This window comes from Doryrhamphus excisus, linkage group LG14 (genome assembly GCF_037039965.1).
Source record: "Doryrhamphus excisus strain RoL-2023G ecotype Guam linkage group LG14, RoL_Dexc_Guam_v1.1, whole genome shotgun sequence".
NCBI classification, from domain to species: Eukaryota; Metazoa; Chordata; class Actinopteri; order Syngnathiformes; family Syngnathidae; genus Doryrhamphus; species Doryrhamphus excisus.
The window spans coordinates 4,264,253-4,282,212 of record NC_136370.1 but is presented as its reverse complement, the minus strand read 5'-3'; the positions used below and the strand labels follow the sequence as shown (position 1 = coordinate 4,282,212).

At 40.9% G+C, this 17,960-nt stretch overlaps 4 protein-coding genes across 7 annotated transcripts; 1 reads left to right on the top strand and 3 right to left on the bottom strand.

The window, feature by feature from the left end:
- Positions 1-695: 695 nt before the first annotated feature.
- LOC131140701 (sperm microtubule associated protein 2) lies at positions 696-3,911 on the bottom strand. The gene is made up of 7 exons (XM_078796098.1): positions 3,792-3,911; positions 3,661-3,709; positions 2,263-2,372; positions 1,992-2,195; positions 1,382-1,508; positions 1,159-1,309; positions 696-1,084 (listed from the first exon to the last, which is right to left on the bottom strand). The coding sequence occupies exons 1-7, from the start codon at positions 3,896-3,898 to the stop codon at positions 843-845; spliced, it is 990 nt and encodes a 329-aa protein (XP_078652224.1). The 5' UTR covers positions 3,899-3,911; the 3' UTR covers positions 696-842.
- On the bottom strand, positions 3,911-10,772 carry LOC131140726 (SH2 domain-containing adapter protein F-like). 3 transcript variants are annotated; one of them, XM_058091402.2, is made up of 8 exons: positions 10,590-10,771; positions 9,922-10,165; positions 6,593-6,694; positions 6,367-6,529; positions 5,986-6,231; positions 5,737-5,911; positions 4,633-4,752; positions 3,911-4,530 (listed from the first exon to the last, which is right to left on the bottom strand). In XM_058091402.2, exons 2-8 carry the CDS (start codon positions 10,159-10,161, stop codon positions 4,344-4,346), a joined length of 1,233 nt encoding a protein of 410 aa, XP_057947385.2. In that variant the 5' UTR covers positions 10,162-10,165; positions 10,590-10,771; the 3' UTR covers positions 3,911-4,343. The 3 variants fall into 3 exon arrangements, with proteins under 3 accessions (XP_057947385.2, XP_057947386.2, XP_078652223.1); XM_058091403.2 differs by having other exon boundaries at positions 9,976-10,165; XM_078796097.1 differs by having other exon boundaries at positions 6,367-6,694; positions 10,590-10,772.
- A 1,896-nt stretch (positions 10,773-12,668) lies between these two features.
- On the bottom strand, positions 12,669-15,769 carry yju2 (YJU2 splicing factor homolog). The gene is made up of 8 exons (XM_058090831.2): positions 15,622-15,769; positions 15,327-15,427; positions 15,117-15,261; positions 14,908-15,042; positions 14,662-14,843; positions 14,453-14,603; positions 13,137-13,281; positions 12,669-13,028 (listed from the first exon to the last, which is right to left on the bottom strand). The coding sequence occupies exons 1-8, from the start codon at positions 15,643-15,645 to the stop codon at positions 12,913-12,915; spliced, it is 999 nt and encodes a 332-aa protein (XP_057946814.2). The 5' UTR covers positions 15,646-15,769; the 3' UTR covers positions 12,669-12,912.
- LOC131140419 (cocaine- and amphetamine-regulated transcript protein) lies at positions 14,278-17,887 on the top strand. 2 transcript variants are annotated; one of them, XM_058090833.2, is made up of 4 exons: positions 14,278-14,434; positions 16,452-16,685; positions 16,747-16,827; positions 17,552-17,887. In XM_058090833.2, the coding sequence occupies exons 2-4, from the start codon at positions 16,452-16,454 to the stop codon at positions 17,657-17,659; spliced, it is 423 nt and encodes a 140-aa protein (XP_057946816.2). In that variant the 5' UTR covers positions 14,278-14,434; the 3' UTR covers positions 17,660-17,887. The 2 variants fall into 2 exon arrangements, with proteins under 2 accessions (XP_057946816.2, XP_057946815.2); XM_058090832.2 differs by having other exon boundaries at positions 16,427-16,685.
- Positions 17,888-17,960: the final 73 nt, after the last annotated feature.

The window sequence follows — 17,960 nt, the reverse complement described above, 5'->3', positions numbered from 1 at the left end:
TTGTTACTAATGTACTTTTGATTACATCAGAGAGAACTGCAACAGAAAAATAGAAAGAGTACTAATAAAATAATATTCAAGGCAAAAGCCAAATTATTGCACGTTGTGCAGTTACAGTACATTAAGATTTAATTATAAGGTTGTTCACATCTAAAAGGCAAAGGATCATCTTGAACAGTGAGATGTCAATATCAAATATATTTGAGGTGCTGTTTGATGACATTGAAATTAAATTAGAATTATCTTGATTAATTAGATTTGAAGATGCTAGTCCACATGTTTGGCTTTAAGAATATTAAAGTACTATTCCAAATGATTGGTCATTTAAACATTTATGACAACAATAAATGTTTCATGTAAAAATGAGACTCGGAAGACCAACAGAAATTTATTATTAACATTGTTCAGAAAATTATTAATTCATTCATTTTCTACTGCTTATCCTCACAAGGGTCGCGGGGGTGCTGGAGCCTATCCCAGCTGTCTTCAGACAAGAGGCGGGGTACACCCTGGACTGGTGGCCAGCCAATCACAGGTCACATATAGACAAACAACCATTCACACTCACATTCATACCTATGGACAATTTGGAGTCACCAATTAACCTAGCATGTATTTGGAATGTGGGAGGAAATCGGAGTACCCGGAGAAAACCCACACATGCACGGGGAGAACATGCAAACTCCACACAGAGAGATGGCCGAGGGTGGGATTGAACTCGGGTCTCCTAGCTGTGAGGTCTGCGCGCTATCCACTCGACCCCCCTTGCAGCCCTCAGAAAATGTTATTTATTTTATATTAATTAAAATGATCACCACAAAAAGAACCACAAAAACGCACCCTTACTTGGAGCTACACTTGTGGGGCACTGGTAGACAGAGCTGCTGTATCCGAGGTGAGGGGTCTGCAGAGCGGGCAGCTTGGCTAACTGTGTACGGGTCGAAGCCTTCAAAGAGAGCCTTCCTCTGCTTTGGACTGGACAGCGCCACAAGTCTCTGACTGGCTATGCAGGTTCTGGCCGCTCGGGACACAGGCCAGCACACTGGACGCCCATCCTCGTGTTTAGGGTGTTCACGTTTGGGGGCTTTATGATGAAAATATCACAAAAAAATCACTTGGTATGGCTTGGTTTAACAAGGTGAACAACAGTGCACTTACTGGCAAGAAGCTCTATGTGCGCTGAAGCTTTCCTGGGCGTCTTGGGGGCACCAAGTGGGAATTCATGACTCCCAACAAAAGGACGGGTCTTTGGTCGGGCCAGCTGGCAAATCCGAGGGGTGGCTACCGCAGTCTGCGTTGCTCTTCTCAGCTGAACGGCACATTTGAGGCGCCTTAATTTTACATTCCTTCATGGGAATTCAACAAGGGTGGCGTTACTCACAGGGATGGGCAGAAGGAAGGCTGGCTGCCAGGCGGATGGGGGGGTCCGAGGCTGGGCGAGACGACACAGCCGCTCTGACGCTACGGCCCTGAGAGCTGCTTCACTCACTTTCCACATGGGGGAACGCCTGGAGAGAACAGTATTAAAATTTATTATTTTCCTCTGTAGTTCAGCTTTTATTACACTTTGTTAAAAAAATAATGTACTGATTTTTATTTCTTATACTGTAAAATATTGCTTGACACAGGGTCAAAATTTCACTGTATTTATAAAAATTTTTATTTTTCCAAAACAATTTCAATGTAAAAATTGCCTATGATACTTACACTATTTTGGACATTATAAAAAGTTACTGAAGTTGGTACAAATCTTTCATTTCCATTAATACAGTGATTAAATCATGTGAAAACGACACATAATTTGGGTGAAATCTGGTGCTAAAGTACAGATTATGTTGCAAACATATTAACACTAACAAATGTACAGCACCAGTCAAAATTGTGGACTTTCTAATCCTAATAAATGAAATGAAAAGTTGATCTATTTTTTTTTTTTTACTATAGGCTCATTTGAAATGCAGCACAAAGTACACAAACAAATGTTCATTTACGTGAGTTGAGCGTAGAACTTTTTACTTCCACACAGTTCAGCCCAGCGAGACGTTAAGTCTGTGAACACAACATAAAATAAATAATAACAGAGCTGCTGCATTTTATACACATACTGTATATTTAAATAAGCGACAGCTGTACCACTCTCAGTGGGGAGTTTGGTCCTCTGCGGGGGAGATTTGTCCAGCCAGTAAACAGAACGACTTTGGGACAACAAACAGGAGATGATTAAGAAATAAAGAGACAGACACGGGGGTCATTCAGGCATACCGGTCTGGATATTGGAGTCGGTTGGGTTTGGGCTGAGCGAGCTGCTGGATGCGAGCTGTCATGGTAACAGCAGAGGCTGCAGCACTCTGTTCAAACAAAGCCTCAGCAGCCTACAGAAAAGAAGGATGAGCTTCTATTTTATATTCAAGTTGAGATTTTATTGTGAATGTTTTTCATTGGTAAAGAGAAATTGAACATTGAAGTAAATTACAGTTATAAATCACTGAAAAACAATGAGTATAATGTCAGTCATTATAATCAGTTAAATTCTTTGAGTTCCTGCAGACAATTTATTTAGTGTTATATGTTGAAGTAGCCCTCATTCCAACTTTTTAAAAATGTTTTTGGTTGGGCATTTGTGTTCCTTTTCACTTGTCTTCACAAGTAGTTTACATTGAAAATGGTACAGAAGTGATAGGAGGCACACAAGCCTAGTGCGCCCTCTCGTGGCTGCCAGCGTGGAAAAAAACTACAATTAAAATTTTAATTACTACAATTAAAATCATCCTTTCATATTCTAAGCCACTGTCCTAAGGTCTTGGGGGTATGCTGGAACCTATCCCAGCTGACCTTGGGCCAGAGGCGGGGTACACCATGGACTGATTGCTAGTCAATTGCAGGGCATATGACTGGACAAAGTTTAACCGTATCACAAAACAAGTTTATCCTTAATATTACTGTCAGCATTTTTTGAGAAAAAACACAACTAATGTTATATCGTATAATAAAATATCCTAATAATGCAGTAATTCTTTCAATGTCATTTTTAACTCTGTAAAGTTGTGGGAATTGCCGTTTGTGCTATGTATTTTCTCACAGGCAATCCGTACTGTCTGTCAAATGTTTGCAGCATTTCCAGAAATGCTGGCTTTTCAACTGTATTCCAGAGCAGCATTTCTGAAGCGATGACTTTCTGTGAACACACACCATTTTGCGCAGTTTTATTTGCATTTTCTTTGCTGACTAAATGTCTGTTAATGTTGACTGTCAGGTGAATATAGTTGAGGTGGACAAGTTCATTTTGTTGCCTATATGTTGCTGCAACTTTTGAATACATTTGGCATACTGGCTTTTTTGTGTCGATGACCAAAATTTGCTTATTAAAATTCCCACATGGGGACTGTGGAGACGGCTCACTCTGTTCACCATTGTTCTATGAAGCGAGAAGAGAGTGAACTCTCTTCCTGCCTGTTTGGAGACGAGAGACGAGGAAAACAGACACATGCGCATGGCAACACAAAATGATCAAATTCATTTATCGCCATTATTTTTCTGTTTAGAAATCTCATCACGTTTTAATTTCGCCACCCCACAATTACAATTCACAATAACTGTTGAAAGTGTCATAATTTTTCAAATGTAAAAACAAAACTGTATTCCGTAATTTCACAATACAACCTGCCAAAATGCGTGAAGTCTATTCCAGCAGAATGAAGATGGCGTCCTCCTGTTCCAATGCAGAGAACACTATAATTAATATATTCCTTAAAGGATGAATGCATCTTGCACTTAAGTGAAGCTGTGTTTACCTGTCCGTCAGGTGTAGTCTACTGGTTGCTAAGGTGTCAGATGGCCCACCTGTGGGGGAGGAAGGAGATAACAACACAGAGAACCACAGAAGACTTCCATAAAACATGACAAAATGGGCCTCCTTCAAAAACAACAACTTTTATTTTCAAATCTTATAAAACAGAACAAAGCTATTTGTATTTTAAAAAAAGGTCAGGATCACAAAGACTCAATACATTACTAAAGCTGTCCTGCTTGCCTGAGCGGCTGCAGGCATCCTTTATAACATTCACAGGCCTCAAAAACCCTCAGCTGTGCCTTTAAGATGTCATCTACATGGGTTGCTAATACCTACAGGATGGGAAGCACCATAATGGATCTACTTTGGGTCTTGAAAAAGTTATCTTGTTAATTAAAGCCAAAGAAACAATGTAGTGGCTGTAAAAGTCCAAAAGACTAGAAAAGGAGACTGGAGGCACTGAGATGGATTGTAGCTGCCTGTGTTTTGGGAAGAGGTGCTGAGCTGGTACAGTAAATACGGAGCAATGTGGTGTTTTCAGTAGCAACGGACGTCAGAGCGTCTGCACGATGACGGGGTACAGCAGGGACATGTGTTCGGCCCCTCGGATGGGCAGCTTGTGTGTGGTGTAGTAGTGGATAACCTCCGGGATGGTGGGGAAGGGCGGACTGTTCTCCCCCAGAATGAAGCATCCGTCAGCGGAGCGAGTGAACTTCATGTGCATGAAACCCTTGCAGCTCCTGGGAAGCCAACCAAGCACAATCAGAGCACACAGGACATCACAGAAGCAATGATGGTGTAGATATAAATAAGCATTAAATCGACCACAAAGTCGTGTGTACCTGAGTGACAGAGAGTAGTCATTGCGGCAGGTCTGGCTGTTCCTCACCAGGTAGGAACTTTCCTTGCATAGAGTCAGCAGAGTCTCGGCCTCGGAGCGGCTCATTGCTCCATGGTACCAGCTGTAGAAGACGACCAGTATGCAAACAGGATGTATCGTGAATAACAAGGGTGTGGAAAATAATCGATATATCAATGCGCATGCGCGCTATGCGAGTGCATCGGCTCATTCACCGGGTGAATGCAATTGACGGATGAAATCTAGATTCATCACGATGCGTTTGTGGCTATCGGTAAAATCCGATGCAAGCGCCGTTTTATTAATGTTCAACTTCGCTCCATATGCTGTTCCCCAGGTGCCATGAATGCACCATCATTATTTGGCGTTTTGTATTGAATACGGACAGAAGGCGTGAGTCACATACAACTACTAGTAACAAAATGGACGTTCGCACACAAGCAGCAGCAAGGAAGTTTCTATATTTAACCATAGCCAATGTGAAAGTCTGAGGAAAGTTGTTTTTGAAAAGTCATTGCCATTTAAAGATGGCAAAAGGAATGATCAAGAAATGGTGCATAGTAAAAAAAAAAAAAGACAAACAGCACTTTAGTTGAATTTACTGCCAAGTGCCTAGAAGCAATAAAGCCAAATCCTGAATTCCAGTTTTTCCCTTTGCTTATTTGCTTCATGTTGAATTGCATCATATCGCAACAAATTGCACCATATCATATCGGATTGCATTGATTTGAACTAAATGATTATCGTATCGCCAGAAAATTCCATATATCGTTAAAGCATGGTATCGCTGGCAGTGCTGAGATTCACACCCCTAGTGAATAACCCATACAGTCTATTCCTCTGCCTCATAATGATCTAAATACAATTTGTAGCATTATTATATAGCAAAATTATTTATCTATTGACTGGGGCCCCTTTGGATTCATTTGCATCACTTTTCTCGGCTTAGGGAGCCATTTCAGGTCATCTTTGTCTGCAACTTTTGTCTGTTGAAATGATGATGATCTTGTGGCCAAATATTTTGCAGCCATTATGTCCGAGTAAAGAAAACAAGTGTAATCCAGACTGTGCTATTCCTGCTACTCACACTTGTCTTTCTAGCGGCACAAAGGGGTCTACTCTCTCTCCCAGGAGGGGGAGGGCGTCACAGGCCAGGCGCAGACTGTTGGAGTCCACCGATGTGGTCGAGCCGCCGCTCTTAGCGAGTCTGCTGTGCTCCGGCTGCACGCGTGAACGCTCCCTCTCTGTACCCTCGAACTGAACTATCAGAGAGAAGCAGCGGGTTTGCACTCGCCTTTGAGGCCCGCGTTTCAAAGAGGGATGATTTAAAAAGTACCTGCGAGAGCTTTGGAGATGTTATCCTTCTTCCATTCCCACGGCTGGTCGTATTCGTCGGCGGGCCGCTCGTCATTTTGGGGCAGCCTGCTCTCCCTGACGGGGGAAAGCCCAGCGTCAAGCCTGTGTGTGGCATGCTGTTGCGGCGCCGTTGGTGCGACGCGGGCCTGTTGACGGGTTCGCTCCTCGTATGGGTTGTCATAAAGCTGGCCGACGCTCCCACTGGTACACTTGTTACGTTGCATTTCTGCACAGGAAAACCCAGACATGACATCACACCTCATGTTCCTAATTCTAAATGTGAACGCTTCAAATAACGCTTCTTATCATTGAACAACCTCCATGGTCTCTTAACTAGTTTCCCTCAAACCTGCTAATTCACCTGAAATAATTTGCTGAGCCTCAAATGGCTCCATGTAGCTGCAACAGTCCGATGGGGAGGCTTTGGGTACCCAGCTGGGCCGGGTCCGTGGGTCTGGGCGCACGTCGAACGGGTCAGAGTAGTTTGTGTCTGCGTCTGGCGCTACTGGGGCGGAGGGCAGCACCTTGGAGACAAGGAGAGACATATTTTTGCATTTTTTGGAAAATGGATTTGAAATCATTCTTACAGGCTCCTCTTGAACAGGGACAGGACTCAGGGGACTCTTGCAGTGGCCAAACTCCTGGGAGTCCACTTTAATTAGTCGGTGCTTGGGGGACAGCACTTTGACCTGCACAGATACACTTTCATTTTATTAACAAGTTATCAATCCCTCCCATCTCAATATCCACATATTTGCAAAGATAAGAAGCCAACATGCCATTTAACACATTTTCGCAGTAATGGCTGGGGGAGGGTGTATATTCAGTAAATTGCAGCAAGTTCCAGGCGGATTTCATTAGAGACGTTAACTTTATTTGAAAATCTTTATAGTTGATGATGAAATATTTCAAAAGTCATCCCTTGTCTCCATTGCTGTTCAAATTTTGCAGCTTCCCTTTATCACTCTTTTTAAACAATATATTAATAAATCATGCCGTTTGTGGTAAAATATGGCCTATCCGTCAAAAATTATGCACATCTAAGTAGATTTTTAATTATTATTATTATTATTCTATATTGTGTAACAGGAGTGTAAAGGTGACTGTAGGGTTGTTATTTCATGTCCCGAGTGCTCAAATAGTGTTAAAACTGTCTTTAGAAAATCAAACCAGATTTTTATGAGCCGAGTATAAAAATATTTGTTTTATAGATAAAGTATCCTACTCTGAGGGACTTCACCTATCACGGTTGGGTCTAGAACCAAGTAATATCGACTGTATGCATATTCAAATAAATAATACACTATTATGCATTATTAACAGTACATTACAAATGTAAATGCCCTGCAATTGGTCGGCGACCAGTTCAGGGTGAACTCCAACTCTCGCTCTAAGTCAGCTGGGATAGGCTCCAGCATAACCCTGCCACCCTTATGAGGCATAGAAAATGCCTGAATTCATAAAAATGTGACTTAAAGTAAATTAAAATTTGATTATTCAACTTTATATCAGGGGTCACCAATAAGGACGATATTTGCGTTCTTTACTTATACTCGCGTGGGTTTGCCGATGTACAGTGAAGAAAATAAGTATTTGAACACCCTGCTATTTTGCTATTTCTCCCACTTAGAAATCATGGAGGGGTCTGAAATTTTCATCGTAGGTGCATGTCCACTGTGAGAGAGATAAACTAAAAAGAAAAATCCAGAAATCACAATGCATGATTTTTTAACAATTTATTTGTGTGATACAGCTGCAAATAAGTATTTGAACACCTGTGTATCATCTAGAATTCTGACCCTGAAAGACCTGTTAGTCTGCCCATTAGAAGTCCACCTGCACTCCATGTATCATCCTGAATCAGATGCACCTGTTTGAGGTCGTTAGCTGCATAAAGACACCTGTCCACCCCATACAATCAGTAAGACTTTAACTTGTAACATGGCGAAGACCAAAGAGCTGTCCAAAGACACCAGAGACAAAATTGTACACCTCCACAAGGCTGGAAAGGGCTACGGAGCAATTACCAAGCAGCTTGGTGAAAAAAGGTCCACTGTTGGAGCTATCATTAGAAAATGGAAGAAGCTAAACATGGCGGTCAATCTCAATCGGAGTGGAGCCCCATGCAAGATATCACCTCGTGGGGTCTCAATGATTCTAAGAAAGGTGAGGAATCAGCCCAGAACTACACGACAGGACTTGGTCAATGACCTGAAAAGAGCTGGGACCACCGTTTCCAAGGTTACTGTAGGTAATACACTAAGACGTCATGATGTGAAATCATGCATGGCACGAAAGGTTCCCCTGCTTAAACCAGCACATGTCAAGGCCCGTCTTAAGTTTGCATATGACCATTTGGATGATACAGAGGAGTCATGGGAGAAAGTTTTATGGTCAGATGAGACCAAAATAGAACTTTTTGGTCATAATTCCAATAAGCGTGTTTGGAGGAAGAAGAATGAAGAGTACAATCCGAAGAACACCATCCCTACTGTGAAGCATGGGGGTGGTAGCATCATGCTTTGGGGGTGTTTTTCTGCACATGGGACAGGACGAGTGCACTGCATTAAAGAGAGGATGACTGGGGCCGTGTATTGTGAGATTTTGGGGAACAACCTCCTTCCCTCTGTCAGAGCATTGAAGATGGGTCGTGGCTGGGTCTTCCAACACGACAACGACCCGAAGCACACAGCCAGGAAAACCAAGGAGTGGCTCCGTAAGAAGCATATCAAGGTTCTAGCATGGCCCAGCCAGTCTCCAGACCTGAACCCAATCGAAAATCTTTGGAGGGAGCTCAAACTCCGTGTTTCTCAGCGACAGTCCAGAAACCTGACTGATCTAGAGAAGATCTGTGTGGAGGAGTGGGCCAAGATCCCTCCTGCAGTGTGTGCAAACCTGGTGAAAAACTACAGGAAACGTTTGACCTCTGTAATAGCAAACAAAGGCTACTGTACCAAATATTAACATTCATTTTCTCAGGTGTTCAAATACTTATTTGCAGCTGTATCACACAAATAAATTGTTAAAAAATCATGCATTGTGATTTCTGGATTTTTCTTTTTAGTTTATCTCTCTCACAGTGGACATGCACCTACGATGAAAATTTCAGACCCCTCCACGATTTCTAAGTGGGAGAAATAGCAAAATAGCAGGGTGTTCAAATACTTATTTTCTTCACTGTATTTTTCCGCCGCATGATTTACAGACAGGCATCCGTCGGGCAGCTTTGTGTTGCCGAAGGACCCTGCAGCACACATGGTACCCCTCCCACACTGCAAAAGTGGTGAATCACAACAAGCGTACGCTTTCAACTTTTAATTAGCCTCTAACAGTTAAACTTAGTTGAAATATTGCCACCTGCTTTGAAATAGGAAATATGAAGTGCATGCAATATACGTGCTTGAAAATATAGTTTAGTTTGTGGGTCTGAAAACCAGGAATGCTGCTGAATGCTTCGTCTTTAAAAGTGCCTACTGTTGTAATTAGGGAGCTATAGAATTGATGTAGTTGGAGGCTAATGTCAACATTGTCAATTCAGTCCCATGGTATTGTAATGGACCTGTAATATTTGTTATCATTGTCATTTTTTCATGTAAATTGAGGAAGCAAAAGTAGTATCGGCCACAAATATCGGCCATCGGCTAAGGGTGATGGGAAAAAATCGGTATCAGCCCGAAAAAAACATATCGGTCGATCCCTAGTCACCAACCCATCGTTGGCGACTATTGTCGATCTTTGAGACTTTGCCAGTCGGTTGTGACAATATTGTAAAAAAAAAAAAAGGTATTTTCATTGACCACTGGGGGGAAAAGCCACCATTTGAGGATATACGACATTGAATGAACCAGAATTCTGGATGAAAACAGCAGAAGCACCGGTCACTTAAAAGCCACACTGTAAAAAATGAATGCCGTACCTCGGGACCATTAGACAAGGTGGAATCAAAGGCAGGGAACAGGGGTAGGCTCACTTTGGCACCGTCGTAACCGCCATTCTGCTGCTCCCTGTCTGAGCACTGGTACGGGTCCTCGAAGTCCAGCTCCTTCTGGGCTCGGTAGGCTCGCAGGATCTCGCTCTCGCTGTAGTCGGGCCTCGGGGGCTGCGGGGGATCACGCCGGTTGCCAAAGTTCAGGTAGTCCTTCAGCCACTTTGCCATGGATCTGGCAACATAGTGGAATATATGTTAATTACCAATGTGGTACCAGGTAGTTTATACAACTCTTGTATTCACGGTCACATTATACATGCATTTAGACTACACAACAACCACATCAGAATACTCTTCGTCAACAAATTTGTAGTCCTAATCGAAACCGAAACTGAGGGTCCAGCGTGTTAGCCTGCTAGCTCCAATGAGCACATTTCAGCATGAGCTTATTAGGCTTTACATTTACATTGTTTATTACATGTGGATACGGAAGAAACAATTCATTCTTAAAATGCTGGAAATACAATTGACTGACGCATGAATCAACACCAAGTTAACTGAGAATAGCACATTTAACAATTAGCTGTCTGCTAAACTAAGCTAAGGTAGCCAGCTGCGTAGCGTCGTGGACGAGTTTACTTTCTTTGAATACTCACCCTCTTTCTTCACATTGATGGCTCTCCGCTTATCTTAAATCCACATTTTTTCAACATCTATCGTCTTTAAATGAACTTTTAAGTCAGAAATGTACCATTGTTTGCAAGGCAATATCTGGCAGCTCGTAGGCCTGACTGCTAGCCTAGCTGGCTGGCAGGCCACAGTAGTGGACGGCGATTAGACAACATACAACTGCTGGTTTAAAGGGGAGGAGCGGCATGGTGTTTTTTTCCTATATGGGCCGACTTTTATAGAACCACCTCTGTCTCTTATTTTGTACTCTATTTAAAGAAATACCGGACCAATGAATCTAATTAACCAATTTAATATAATTCTTTTATGCATTTCTATTATGTTTCTGGGGTTGATGCAGTTACGTTTTTGTAATATTTTGCGTTTTCTCTCACTAAAGTTTACCAAACGAGCGTGTGCAGGGGATTCTACGTAACAGTTTGCAAATTGGTATGGAAGGTGTTACACTTGTTACCCTCAGTCGCAAAACGGCCCCGCATGTAAAAGTGTCATAAATATGTAACAATTTCCCACTAGTTTTGCAACTGCAAATCGTTTCATTTTGTATTATCAAAGAAAAATAATTTTTTAAATACATTTAATATAAACATATTTAATTTTTATCCCAAATTGTCCAGCTTGTCATTTTTTTTACTGCAAATCATTTTAACAATGTCAAACCCAATCAATACAATTTTTTACAGTATTTTTACATTCCCTGTAATACAAATAAAAATTAAGTCTCAAAAAGGTCATGCTTGTAAAAGTAATTTATAAAATTTACATTTGTTCTACTTTTAATTGCAAACCTTTTAAACCATTGAAATTATTTCATTATTTCTAATTATTTCATATAAATATATATACACACACATATACTATATAAATAATAAATACACTACATACATATACATATGTATATACATACATACACTTGTATGTATGTGTATATATATATATATATATATATATATATATATATATGTATATACATACATACACTTGTATATATATATATATATATATATACACACACACACACGTATATACATATATACACACACATGCATATACACATATATAAACACATACAGGTAAGGGCCAGAAAATTAGAATATTTTCATAAACTTGATTTATTTCAGTCATTGTGTTCAAAACTCTAAAACTTGCTGGTAGACGGCTGCGTTGACCTTGGATCTCAGGAAACAGAGTGGACCGACACCAGCAGATGACATGGCACCCCAAACCATCACTGACGAGGTCCCAGAGTCTGGAGGAAGAGAGGAGAGGCACAGGATGGTTTGGGGTGCCATGTCATCTGCTGGTGTCGGTCCACTCTGTTTCCTGAGATCCAAGGTCAACGCAGCCGTCTACCAGCAAGTTTTAGAGCACTTCATGCTTCCTGCTGCTGACCTGCTTTATGGAGATGGGGATTTTACGTTCCAACAGGACTTGGCGCCTGCACACAGCGCCAAATCTACCAGTGCCTGGTTTAAGGACCATGATATTTCTGTTCTCAATTGGCCAGCCAACTCGCCTGACCTTAGCCCCATCAAAAATCTGTGGGGTATTGTTAAGAGGAAGATGCAGAATGCCAGACCCAAAAATGCAGAAGAGCTGAAGGCCACTATCAAAGCAACCTGGGCTCTCATAACACCTGAGCAGTGCCAGAAACTGATCGACTCCATGCCACGCCGCATTAATGCAGTCATTGAGGCAAAAGGAGCTCCAACCAAGTATTGAGTACTGTACATTCTCATATTTTTCACGTTCATACTTTTCAGTTGGCCAACATTTCTAAAAATCCTTTTTTGTATTGGCCTTAGGTAATATTCTAATTTTCTGACCCACGGAATTTCAGATTTTCATTTGTTGCCACCTATAATCATCAAAATTAAAGAAATAAACATTTGAAATGCATCAGTCTGTGTGCAATGATTAAATATAATGTAAAAGTTATACCTTTTGAACACAATGACTGAAATAAATCAAGTTTATGAAAATATTCTAATTTTCTGGCCCTTACCTGTATATACATATATAATCAGTACAAAAACATTTTAGGGAGAATTTAATATGAATACAAACAAAAATGTATGCTTGGTGGTTGATACAAAAATTAAATTGTGGGGATAAAAAAAATAATTCTGGCCTAAAGCTCTAGCCTTAGTTTGAATGAAATATTCTGCATGCACAAAAGGTCAACACAGTAAGGACTAAAATATATTTATGTAATGACACGCTTTTACTTTATTTGTACAAAATAGCACATCGTTCTGTCATTGACTCCACCGGACGGCAGTTTAATCCTCATTCGCTGTCGTTGCTCTCGCTGTCTGAATAAGCGCCCAGCAAGCCGAGAGAGGACGATCCGTTTTGCATTGCGATGGGAGGAGCTTTGGTGCTGGCAACCGACGTCTTTGAATCTTGTCGAAAGGTGAGAGAGCAAGAGAGACGTGTTGTATAATGTCCAATAAGTCTTAATCTAAATCTAAGTGTACATCTAAATCTATGGTTACCTGATGATGACATACCTGTGACTGACTTCTGCACTGGCTTGGTGGTGATGTTGACCGCTTGTTTCTTGCGTACTACAAGGGATCCAAGTGAGCCCTTACCACCCAGTGTGCCCACGCTCCTCTCCCAGCTCTCCACCTTGGCTCTCTTCGCACAAGTCGTCTGCAAACATCAAGCAAAAAGAAACTTAATTACAATTTTGTTGTATTCTATGACACAACATGATACTGTAGGTGAAATGAAAGCTCATTTTCACCAACAGTGGAGTCGCCCTATTATGGCGATGAGAAAGAATGCAGGAACGCTTGACTCATTACGAGTCGATTTCACAAAAAGTACACTACTATATTTTATAAAGAGGACTCATTCAAAACTGTCTCCATCTTTTACTTTCTTTGTTTCTTTGAACAAAAGGCACAAAAAACGTATGATGCAACTCTACTGAAACGCACAACAGGAACAGGTGGCTTTTTATAAGCGCTTGGCCTGCATTCTTTGCCATTTAAATACATGCTCTGCAACAACCAGGAAGTGAAAAGGCATCTTGCCTTGTTGCATGAAGAAGGTTATGCATTAAAAGGAAATTTTAAAGGGGAACTGCACTTTTTTTTTTATTTTGACCATCATTCACAATCCTATGTGAAACATCAACACATCTTTCCCTTTTCTCTGCATGCTAGCACGAGAACACACATTAATATGAGCTAGCTAACAACGGACTTCACAGCAAATACCTACTTTGATGGTATAGCCCTCACAAAAAATGGTAATTGTTTTATTTCATTTGAACATGCATCAGATTACAATTGAGTGCATCACATAATCAGTTCACAGTTCCACATTTCCAAAAGGAGTAGGAAGAAGCAAAGCTTATTAAATCCTACCCCTCCATCTGGTACTTTTACAATCAGTAACTGTTACATTTGTTCACTTCCTGCTTTCCATAATACAAGTTACTTAATACAAGGTTTTTTTTTTTTAATTTTAAAATGTTGTAATTTTTTGTCCCGCGCTGAAGTACGAGGTGATATGACCATACAATGACATTATATGTACCATAGTAACTGTCCATATAGTGATATATATATATATACGTATATAGCACATCATGACTGGTTCAAGACTCTTCATCCTTGTATTTAGCAAACAACAGTCCTAGTCCCAGCGTCATTCACAGATGAAAGAGTGGATACGTAGATCTCAATTTCACTACAAAGACTCAACAAGGTGCTTGTTTGCCTTGAGCATTTTTTTATCTGAGAACTGGAGCACACGTCTTGTGCTGGAAGACACAGCGAGAGAATGAGTACAGCAGGTCAGTGGTCATACATACTTGTGTTTCAGTGGGTTTGTCCGCTGTTAGGATGTCTGTAGGTTTATCACTGCTGGACTTCTTGGATTCCACATTGCTGCTGCTGTTCTCCTCTTCACTGTCAGAGTCAGAGTCTCGCAGTCTTTTGACGAGGACTCGGTCCAACATGTCTCTGTGGAACACTCCGTCAGCAAAAAAAACCCCAGAAAACAACCAACATCCTCACTCACTTGGTTTCCCGCTCATCTTCTTCTTTCTCCCGCTCCCTCTCTCTCTTCTCCATCTCTCTGTACTGGCCGAGCATGCTTTCAAAGTCCACCTGAGCCTGCCTCTGGTTGAGATCCTTCAGCTCCTGGAGGTTTTCCAACACCTCCATCTCCATCTTGGAATCCCGCGTGCGGTTCTCCAACACCTGGTAGGAGAGCCAGAAACCATCAAGACTCTCTCCCCCTCAGCTTGTGATGCTGGTTGTTTACCTTCATGGGGTTGTTCAGCTCCTCCTCTTCCCGCTCTTCTTGGACCCTCTTCTCCTCTTCCTCAATGAGTTTCTCTGCCTGAAAGTTTCGGGTAGCACCATGTTCCATGGCGTAGTCCGTGTTCTCTGGATCAGTCTATAAAGAGTTTTAAAGTTGACACTTTCAGCATTTGCAACATCACTCTGCACAGATTTCAAGTAAAACATCACCTTAAATGTAATCTCAGCCAGACAGCGAGTGCATTTGATGTAGAAACGGAAGATGGGGAGTCCCATGTAGAGTTCATTCTGGACGGTTTCTTTACGAGCGTTAAACTTCTTTCCTTTGTAGATGTACTCGCCACATGTTTTGCACCTGCAACAGAACAAAAAACTCTTACTAATGTTCTCAATCGATTTCCAGCACAGACGTTCACTGACCTCATATTGAAGGGGGCCATCAATCTGACCACATATTGTCGATCTTTAGGGAGCTTAAGTTTGGGGATTTTGGCCGGATCAAAGTCCGGGGGGTAGTATTTCTGTAAAGAGAAAGTAAAGAGAGCACGTGTGAATAAACTCTATATACAACAATACATTTGTTGTATTCTTATGAGTGTACACGAGCAATCCTGGCTTACATAGTTAAAAGTAACCTAGCTTATTCTGTAGTCCCCGCCCCCCCACTTCACTCACAGCTACTTCTAACAAATGGATCTTTTGGCTCTATACTTACATTTAATACTTTTCTTTCGGACATTCTTGCACTTGCCGAACACCTAAAGTGAAGACTACGACGACTGTTCCCTGCTAGCAGGCTAACCGAACAGTACACTTCCGGTTTGACTCTTGATCGGCGTGTTTAAATGCTCCGAAAAGAAAACGCCGCCCTCGTGTGGACGAATGGAGTTATACAATAACAAAATAGACTGGTAGTGAACGACGTATTCATGGTTGATTTTTAAAGTTGGATTAAATATTAAAGAATATATCTAAGTATCTAAACATCTGCCTTTCAAAGACACGCATTAGATAAAATAATCATTTTATATAACACTGCATGATTTTGTTTGGATTATTTTATTTTTGTTTCCATTTGAATTGCATAAAATGATTTTCTTATACAGCTTTTGTATTGAACGTCATTATACTGTGAAAGTGTACCTCATGTTTTGGTACTATAACACCTGTTCAGTTTTAATCCTGCACTAATAATGGATATTTTTAAAATATAGCTCCATATTATGATATAAAGCTATAATAGGTAATGGTGGTGATGTCATGTTATATAGACGTTACTGCTTTTCAGTTATTCCAGCAAGCGGAAATTGTATGGTGATTACAGATTGGTGTCAATGCAGGTTAACCAGGCAGCTACCGGCTTTATTTGTCCTATTGGACATGCAGGATGGACAGCAAACGTCAGGACGTATGAAAAGACATATTGGCTGTGGTCACAATGACTCACCCATCCATTTATTCATCAAATACATCCAATGGACACAATGTACCATCTAAAGGTGATGATCGGGGTGGCCCAGGTCACCGTCTCCATCAATATTTCAGATGCCGATGATGTCAGAAGCCCCTATAAAGATGAAATATGCTCCAGGAAACCTTCACAAATACGTCTTCTTTCCCAACAACAGCACCATGGTCAGCACCAGAGCCCTCCTTCTTGCTGCTGCCGTTGCAGCCTGCTGCTGCACCGACTTCCTGTGGCTGGCTCGGGCCGAGGACGCCTCCATGGAGGCACGCTCGGTGGATTTCACACTGAAAAGACAACAGGAGAAAGATCTGGTGAGATGAAAGTGGGATATGAGTGTGTTTGATCATATATTGATATACATTTTGAATGCAGATTGATGCTTTACAAGAAGTCCTGGAGAAGCTGAGGAATAAAGAGATTCCCTCAGAGAAGAAGCTTGGCTGGCTGCCGTCTGTAAGTATTCCTCATGAACATGGCCTTTTTATTTTATTTTTATTCAGCTGGTGTCCTGTCAGCTCCTATTTTATCTTTCATTCATTAATTCATTTTCTACCGCTTTTCCTCACGAGGGTCCATAGGTATGAATGTGAGTGTGAATGGTTGTTTGTCTATATGTGCCCTGTGATTGGCTGGCCACCAGTCCAGGGTGTACCCCGCCTCTCACCCGAAGACAGCTGGAATAGGCTCCTATATTATCTTTTTTCATTTAATAGTAATCTTATTATATTATTTGTTTCTTCATCTACATCGCTTCTATCATTTAAATTCACTGATAATGCAATTAGTTATTTTATTTTTTTATTCAGATGGTGTCTTGTCTTGTCTTTCGAATTTGGTGCAAAAGTCAACAAAAGAAAATATTAATGTCTAATAAAAACTTACAATGAAATTACATTTTTATGTTAAATTAACAATGGAATTGTATTTGTTAATGTATTTTGTTTTTTCTTGGTGCACAATTACAAAATTAATTAAATTTTTGATGTAGTTGTTTTCAGTGTTACCTTCAATATAGCTTCTTTTGTTTCTTTTTTTATTTTTCCAACATTTTGGTATATTTCCTCCAATATTCCTCTATGTGAGCCTTTTTACAAAATGTAAAATGTATTTTATGTATACATTGTTGTCCCACTTATTTGTATTCATTTGTGTCTTCCATTTCTTGGTATAATTTCAGTGCGATGCGGGGGAGCCGTGCGCTGTGCGGAAAGGTGCACGTATCGGCACGCTGTGCAGCTGTCCCCGGGGGACTTCTTGTAACTTTTACGTCCTCAAGTGTTTGTGAAAGCACTCGACGACTGTGGAACGAGGACTGTTGTGAATTTAAAGAAACCACTTCCTCTTTTTGTAAATCTGGTAAATCTACTGGTCACAACATTAGGTACACCCACACGGGTCTATGATATGTGTATTTCATGTGTTTAATATGTCTTTCAACTCTTCTGTTTGATGTTGTTACAAAAGAGAAAATTACCATCCAATGGTTGTTTGACTTTGTGTCATTGTGCGTCCTTTGACAATAAAGTATGCCAGTGTGGCCTTGCATAACATTTGTGATAAAAAAACAAAACAATTTTATGTATTTT

Coding starts and splice junctions, on each gene's coding strand:
- LOC131140419 (XM_058090833.2), top strand. CDS start 16,452: ATGCCGATGATGTCAGAAGCCCCTATAAAGATGAAATATGCTCCAGGA. Junction 16,686..16,746: donor GACAACAGGAGAAAGATCTG/GTGAGATGAAAG, acceptor TTTTGAATGCAG/ATTGATGCTTTACAAGAAGT. Junction 16,828..17,551: donor AGCTTGGCTGGCTGCCGTCT/GTAAGTATTCCT, acceptor GTATAATTTCAG/TGCGATGCGGGGGAGCCGTG.
- yju2 (XM_058090831.2), bottom strand. CDS start 15,645: ATGTCCGAAAGAAAAGTATTAAAT. Junction 15,043..15,116: donor TGGCTGAGATTACATTTAAG/GTGATGTTTTAC, acceptor AACTCTTTATAG/ACTGATCCAGAGAACACGGA. Junction 13,282..14,452: donor ACAAACCCACTGAAACACAA/GTATGTATGACC, acceptor TGATGTTTGCAG/ACGACTTGTGCGAAGAGAGC.
- LOC131140701 (XM_078796098.1), bottom strand. CDS start 3,898: ATGTTTTATGGAAGTCTTCTGTGGTTCTCTGTGTTGTTATCTCCTTCC. Junction 2,373..3,660: donor GACTTCACGCATTTTGGCAG/GTTGTATTGTGA, acceptor TCTTTTCTGTAG/GCTGCTGAGGCTTTGTTTGA. Junction 1,085..1,158: donor GCACATAGAGCTTCTTGCCA/GTAAGTGCACTG, acceptor TTCATCATAAAG/CCCCCAAACGTGAACACCCT.
- LOC131140726 (XM_078796097.1), bottom strand. CDS start 10,161: ATGGCAAAGTGGCTGAAGGACTACCTGAACTTTGGCAACCGGCGTGAT. Junction 6,232..6,366: donor GGCTCAGCAAATTATTTCAG/GTGAATTAGCAG, acceptor TTTCCTGTGCAG/AAATGCAACGTAACAAGTGT. Junction 5,912..5,985: donor CATCTCCAAAGCTCTCGCAG/GTACTTTTTAAA, acceptor TCTCTCTGATAG/TTCAGTTCGAGGGTACAGAG.